Genomic DNA, 7698 nt, shown 5'->3' with positions numbered 1-7698 from the left:
GGCCTGGCCGCCATTTAGTTTCCCCTCCCCCTCCCCCCCCCCCCCCCCGTGTCCACAGCACGTGCGCGGCCGGAATGGGCGGGTTTTGGGTGTAACCCGAAAGCGGCGGTAAAGACGCGATTCCCGTCACGGCCGCCGCCTGTGCTGCGCTCCCGGCGACCCCGCTGTGACCCTACGGGGAGCCTGGTGATCCCGGTGACGTCACCCGTGACCCTGCAGCGGCCGTGACCCTAGTGACGTCATCCATGACCGGCTCTGGAGACCCCGCTCGCCGCAGTGACCGCATCTGTGACCCCGCGACCTCTCCACGACCCCACTGACGTCATGGGCGACCACGGCGAAGTCACCCGCGGAGGGCCCGCCCCGCGCACGGCGCTGGCCCCGCCCGCTCCGCGCCTGCGCGGCTTCCGTGTGATCCTGGCGAGCGCGTCGCCGCGGCGTCGGGAGATCCTCGGGCTCGCGGTGAGGGGGGCGGTCCTCCGCGAGGTCACTTCCGGGTCGGGGCGGGCCTTTCTTGACTGACAGATGGGCGTGTCTCTGTGTGACTGACAACTGTAGTCCAGGCTATCACACATCTGGTTGCTTGCAGCTCAGGCTGCCCCCGCTCCTCCCTCACCTCGCTGTAGCCCAGGCTGGCCCATGCCCTGGTCCTCACAGCACAGCCTGTAGCCTAGGATGTCCCATTTCCTCACCCCCACCCCCTGCACTTAGCCTAGGCTAATCCTGGATGTCTCTCCACACATCCCCCGCTGTCGTGCAACTTTCTCCATTAGTCCTGGCTACCCCACGACTCAACAGGCATAGCCCCGGCTGTGCCACTTCTCCAATCCCCGTTGCCCAGGCTGGGCATCGTGTTTCTCGGCTGGCACAGGCTGTCTTCAAGTCTGCTTCTCTGTAGCCGAGGCTGCCCCGGGTTTCCTGTCACAGCCGCTCAGACGCTGTGCTGGGCTTTGTTTTTTTTTTTCAGTAGCCCATGCTGTACTGCTTCTCTGCCTGCGTAGCCAAGGCTATGTAGGTTTTTTTTTTTTCAGAGAACGATCCGTTGTCGGGTTTGTGATGTAGCCCAGGCTGCCTTGCGTTCCTCCCTGCACAGCCCAAATGATCCTGACTCCCTGTCTCTCTCCATCAGCCCAGGCTATCCCACTTCTCCACACACGGCACACCGTCTGCGGGTGTCTCCTGCGGGTGATCGACAGGCATCGAGAGGTGGGACAGCCCAGGGCTACTGGGAGGAAGGCGTGGGATAGCCTAGGCTAATGTGGAGAGACACCTGGTACTGCTTAGGCCATGCAGAGGGGGAAATGGGACAGCCTGGGCTATGGGGACAGAGTCGTGGGGCAGCCTGGGCTAAGGGAAGTGATGACGCAGCCAGCCTTGCCTGCAAAGAGCGAGACTGGGGCAGCCTGGGCTATGTAGCCACGTCAGTCACGTCCATAGCCTGTACCTTCTTCCCCATAGCCCAGGCTGTCCCCGTCCTCACTCCACGTGACCCGGGCCGTCCATGTAGTCCAGGCTGTCCCCAGTTTAATCTCGACTCAGCCCAGCGTATCCTCCATTTTCATCCAAGTAGCCGAGGTTGCCCCACATAGTGAAGTCAGACTCATGTCGTCTCTGTCCACATAGCCCAGGCCATCTCACCCTGTCAGGCCAGGTACGCGCCAACCGACTGAGCCCCGCCCCACCCCCAGGGCGTGTCCTTCGAGGTCATCCCGTCTGCCTTTGAGGAGTCGCTCAGCAAGGCCGCGCTGCCCCGGGCCCAAGACTACGCGCGTGAGACGGCGAGGGGAAAGGCGCTGGAGGTGGCGGCCCGCGTGTTCCAGGTCGGGGCGGGACGTGGGGTGAGGGGTGGAGCCTCTGGTGGGGGCGGGGTCGCAGGGTTTAAAAATAATTTTGTTTTTATTTACATGAGCAACTACTAAGGAGTTGGTGGGGATGGCGGGGGCGGGGCCTGGCACAATTGGCAGGTGATGTCATCCCCTCCCCCGACTTGGAGCCCTGTCCCAGCCCAGGCGGTGATGTAAGAGGGGAGGGTTAACACAGGAAGTGACATCATCCCCGCCCCCAGGACGACCCCGAGACCCCGTACATCGTCATCGGAGCCGACACCGTCGTGGTGAGTTGACCCCGGCACACAGTAGGCCCGCAGCACAGGGCAGGCACACACAACACCCCCTCCCTGCTCCCCTGCAGGCCGTGGACGGGCTGATCCTGGAGAAGCCGGCCGACCAGGAGGACGCCATGCAGATGCTGCGCAGGTGGGCGGACCCTCCCGGGGGCGGGGCTGACCCCACGTAATCCCCGCCCTGACCCCGCCCCTGACCCCCAGGCTGAGCGGGAAGGAGCACGGAGTCATCACGGGCGTCACCATCGTTGTAAGGCGCCGTGGAGCAGGTGAGCGGGGCTTCGGGTGATATCATACATGGGCGGAGCTTCTGGGTCATAGGAAGTCAGGGGTCAAAGAATGTGGGTGTGGCCAGGGGGACCAAGACGTGATCTCGGGGGGCGTGGCTTGGTCCTAGGACCCAGAAAGTGATGTCATTTGCAAAACAGGAAGTGAGGTAAAGGATTGTGGGCATGGCCTCTGGATTTGCTTTCGGGGGCGTGGCCTCAGTGGGCTTTTGGGCGGGGCTTTGAGTTCCCAGGAGGTTATGGACCACACGTGTGAAGTCTGGTGGGCGAGGTCGGAGGTTACGGTGACCCCCAGATGACCCTGGCCCTGTCCCTGGCTGATCTTGTCCCCGGCTGACCCCGCCCCCAGGCCCCGCCCAGGAAGTGCTTGCCTTCCACGAGGAGACACGTGTGACTTTCTCACCGCTGTCCTACGACCTCCTTCGAGAGTACGTGGAGACCGGCGAGCCCATGTGAGCTGTGGCCCCGCCCACGACCCCTGGCCATGCCCACAATCCCGCCTAGTGATGCCTGGACTCCGCCCACAGCCCCTGAATGCACCCACAATCTCTGACCATGCCCAGTACCCCATGACACCTACCCTGACCCTGTGACCCCACGCCCCGCCTACAGGGACAAGGCTGGGGCGTATGCGCTGCAGGCACGGGGAGCGATGCTGGCCGAGCATGTGTGCGGTGACGTCCTCAATGCTGCAGGATTCCCACTCAACCGCGTGTGCCGCGAGCTCGCAGGGCTGCTGCCTCCTGTGCCGGGGCAGGAAGTGACGGTTTCAGAAACCGGAAGTGACTTGGGGGACTAGAAGTGATGTCACTGGCCAGGAAGTGACATCAGACAGGGAGTGAGGCCATCACAAGGGAAGGAAGTGATGTCATTGTATGAGAAGTGACATTGATGGGGCCTGGAAGTGGTATCATCACAGACAGGAAGTGATGTGTATCTGATTTGTGTTTGCAAGGCATTTCTATAAGAAAAAGGAGAAGGAAACAATGCCTTAAACGATTATTTGATTTTTGCCTCGATTAGAGCTGTGCTGTGGAACTGCCCCTCAGTATAGTCTCATAATATTTAGATGTTGCACATTGAATAGTGATAAACATGTATCCATAACCTTCTAATAAGCAAATTCTCCTTGATAAAGTTGATGATACTCATATTCTTGTGGTGAAGTTTTTCAGTTTATGGCGAGGTCAGTTTATGAGAGTCAAGAATGTTGTCGTAGAGAAACACTAATCATGACTATGATGAACAAAAAGTCAATGTGTGTGCATTCAATGTGGAAACCTTTCATTTGTTTTTTTAATGGGTATATCAATTGTCAGAATGGATGAAACCGTGTGAGCATAGGGATATTAAAAGGAACAACGTACCTCTATCTATTTCAGAACAATGAGAATATATGTAGTACCTCCCTCCTTATTTTAGGAAATTTTTCTTCTAAGATTTTGTCATCAATATTTCCTGAGAATTTGATCTCATATTCTCCTTCTTCTATTCCTACTATCCTTATATTTTATCTTTTCACAATGTCCTGGATTTTCTGGATATTTTATGTCAGGAAGTTTTAGATTTAACATTTTCTTTGTGTGATATAACCATCCCTTCTATTGTATCTTCAAAGCTTGAGATTTGTCTTCCATCCTTGTACTCTGTTTGTGAAACTTGCCTCCATAGTTCCTTTTTGCAGTCCTAAAGTTTTGTTTCCATTATTCCCTCAGTTTGTGCTTTCATTATTGTTTCTATTTCCACTTTTAGGTATTCAACAGTTTTGTTTACTTCTACTCTTGGTTTGTTTTTCTTGGCTTTATTTATAAGATTTGTTGGTTTCCTCCACTTTTTTGTTTGTGTTTTCCTGGCTGTCTTTGAGGTATTTATTGATTTCCTCCAATTGTTTGTGTTTTCTTGGATTTCTTTAAGTCATTTAGTCATTTCCACTTTAAGGGCCTCTATCATCTTCATACAGTTGGCTTCAAAGCTATTTTCTTGTACTTCAGCCATGTTGGAATATTTAAGACCTTCTTTGGCAATATAAATGGACTCACAGTCATTAACCAGAGGGTGAAAAATGTTAGTCCTTATTACATAATCAAGTACCAACATCATGGAATCGAATGTGGCTATAACTTCTGGAAGTGAAAAGGTCTATTTTATGTCACTGTACTTGATATACAATAGTCTGTTTCCACACAATGAAATTTATGGTGGGATCCACCATAGGCTCCATGATAGATTCTATGAAGTATTCAGCTTATATTTAACCCAATGTTTGATTAATGCCATTGTTGTTTTTTCTTTTTAAATTGGGCAAGGAGGCAAGTGAAGCACTTTTTAAATAAGTTACTTTTGTTGAGATGATGGTTTTAATAACATCGCTTGCAATCACTAACCCTGGAGTCACCATTACAAAAAAAAAAAAAAAGATCTGATGGTGACGTTGTAATAATTTCCTAATTTGCAGAGTGTATTTATTCATGTCAGGTGAATGAAGATAGCCTAGATTGATAAGTATTTAATTTGGGAACTTTAGTATAACCCAAGGAATATTAAATTTCCAACTTTGGAGATATGTCCAATGCACTTTCAGAGTTAAGTCAGGTCAGATGATTGAGACACAGGCCATTGGCTGTAGCTGTGTGTTTCATGTTACAGAGCACAGAAGCTAACATTGCACATAGCAGCCAGGTCAAAGAGTACTGCATTAATGCCACTTTCTCTGCCAGGAAACCATCTACTCTTTTTCAAACTCAATGTAGATATATATTTTTTGTTCACAGGAATGTTGTCTGTAGCTGAGGCTTGCCTCTTTGTATGTAATTGAGAATTGCTTTGAGCACCGAATCCTTTCTCTGCTGCTCAGTACTGGAAAGAGTGTCTTGCAACTCTTCCAGACTGGTCCTTGACTGGTCAGCGCAAAACAAAATATAACAAAAATATAACACTGAGTGTGTTTCCTCTGGCTTTTCTTGGGTCTTTAAATGAAGAGGGACAAAAAAAAAAAAATGAAGAGGGACTGTGTGTATAACAGTATTGGGAAAACAAGGAGAATCAATAGTAAAATATTAAAATAATTCTCTATGTGGGAAAATAAAGTTTAGCTTTTGGGTTTTCTATTTGCATCTGTATTTCATCATTTTCTGTGTCATTAACTTAGTTAGAAGGGATCTTGATCATCTGTGTCTTCCATAAAATATGATATTAGTGCTCTAAAGTGCACATTATGTAGAATTGACCTAGGACACATGAGTTGCCAACCAAATTGAACTCATTGCAAACCCATAAGGGCAGCAGAGGACAGAAAATAAATCCAACCAAAATTTAGTAGTCTTTTAATTGAGTGAAATGCTTAGGAATTTAGTGCTGTAGTGTATTTAGAGATACTAGTTCTAAGGTGAAAGATAAGTCAGTACACCTGGCCAATCCCACTGCAAAGAGAGAAGCACAACATTTACTGGGCTGATTAGGATTCTGGAGACAGCACACTCCTCACTTGGGTGTGTTACACCAGCCAGTATACCAAGTAGCTCAGAAAGCTGCAAGCTTTCTGTTGGGGGCCAAAAACAGAAGTAGACTCTGTAACAGGACCAGGCTGCTGTGCAGGCTGTTCCACCAGTTTCATGGTTAGATAGGAATGTTGTTTGGAGCCTTTGGCAGGTGTTTATTGTGAATCATAGATTCTGAATATTGGAGCAAGGCTCTACCATCAACTCTATCCAACTATTTTTTCTTGAAAAGAAATATCTTGGCTTGCTATTCCATCTTAGTAGAAATTGAACATGTTGTGCCAGAGAAACATTAGTGATCTCCAAAAGACACACACAGGAACCGATCTGATGCAACTCACAGTAGGGTCTTTATTCTATTTGAGCTAACTTACCCCATCCCCAATGTATCAGCATCAGTCAAGACTGTTTTAGTGGTGATGGAGCCCCAAATGTCTATCAGGGAAAGGCTTTATTGTAAGCAGCAAGCAGGGCATATATATGCAAGCATCTAATTGGAAAGCTGCTGTGGCCTTTAACATAATTGGCTAGTACTGGGAGTCACATCATAAACTTAACTTCACCACCCCTCTGCATTAGTGGTTGTTACGCATGAGGTTGTAACCTGAGGTGCAGGTTTGTTGAGGCAATAACCTGGAGACACTGGTATTGCTGAGTGTGTAACTTGGAAACTCTAGTCTTGTTTGGGATTAGCCTAGAGAGTGGAGCTAGGCTTGGGTTTTGTTGGGGGGCAACTTGGAAGCGAATGCTAGGTACCTGACTTGCCTAGAAGCCTATAGTTTCTATTCCTGTACAATGCCCCTGGTATTATGCATGCCCCTAGAACTTCCTGGTATAGGCCCTATCATAAAATGACTGAGAAGGAAATAACTAGGTTCTGCTTTACTAAGGGTTCTGCCTGTTATGCAGACTCCATCAAGAAGTGAACAACTGCAGCATGAAAACGTGTTTCTGGAACAATCCTGAAAGACACCAGTAAAGGAAAATCATCACAGTTCAGAGCTTCATGCAGTAGTCATGCTCATGCTCATACATGTATTTGGAAATGTGTGATTATTCACTGAATCATCAGCTACAAACTTAAATGTCAGAGACTTCGAAACAGAATGATTAGAATATTGTTGAGAAAGACATAAAAGGAAGAACTATGTGGACAGATCTCTCAAAATGGTCAAAGGATGTAAAGTACTTAGGTCCCATGTAAATATTGATCAAAAGGTAAGTTCAGCTGAGCATACATTCAGTAATCAAGTAGGTAGGATGACCTGTTTTGTGGGAAGTCAGCTGTGTCCCCAGCTATATCTGTCATTTTCCAATGGGATCATGAACATAGTGGCCATCCTGGATGCAGTGGGGTTTATGCATGGGTACAACAGTAGAGTAGTCCTCTCACCAAGCCTGACATGGCCACATCTGCTGGTGAGTGCCAGATCTACCAGCAGCAGAGACTAACACTGAGCCCTAGATATGGAACTATATCCTGGATTGATGAGCCAGTGACTTGGTGGCAGATTGACTACATTAGATCATTTCTCTTGGGTAAAAGACAAAGCTTTCTTCTTCCTGGAATCAATGTGTATTCTGCTTATGATTTTGACTTTCATGCACATATCACTTCTGCCAAATCCACTATCCATGGACATACTGAGTGCCTCATTCACCACAATGGCATTCCAAACAGTATTGCTTCTGACCAAGGAACTCATTTTACATCAGAGAAATGAGACAGTGGGCCAATCATTGTGGAATTCAATGGTACTAATTACCATTAATACCATATTCCTTGTTGCCC

At 48.8% G+C, this 7698-nt stretch overlaps 1 protein-coding gene across 1 annotated transcript; it reads left to right on the top strand.

Annotated features, from left to right (window-relative positions):
- The first annotated feature begins 415 nt into the window (after positions 1-415).
- Positions 416-5520, top strand: LOC114628250 (probable bifunctional dTTP/UTP pyrophosphatase/methyltransferase protein). Its single transcript, XM_028776218.1, has 8 exons — positions 416-462; positions 1130-1206; positions 1689-1820; positions 2066-2113; positions 2191-2255; positions 2327-2391; positions 2759-2861; positions 3022-5520. The coding sequence occupies exons 5-8, from the start codon at positions 2239-2241 to the stop codon at positions 3206-3208; spliced, it is 372 nt and encodes a 123-aa protein (XP_028632051.1). The 5' UTR covers positions 416-462; positions 1130-1206; positions 1689-1820; positions 2066-2113; positions 2191-2238; the 3' UTR covers positions 3209-5520.
- The last annotated feature ends 2178 nt before the right edge of the window (positions 5521-7698 follow it).

This window comes from Grammomys surdaster, unplaced genomic scaffold, assembly GCF_004785775.1.
Source record: "Grammomys surdaster isolate TR1022 unplaced genomic scaffold, NIH_TR_1.0 266, whole genome shotgun sequence".
Lineage (NCBI taxonomy): Eukaryota > Metazoa > Chordata > Mammalia > Rodentia > Muridae > Grammomys > Grammomys surdaster.
Note: the sequence above shows the minus strand (reverse complement) of the source record. Positions and strands in the feature narration are given on the sequence as shown.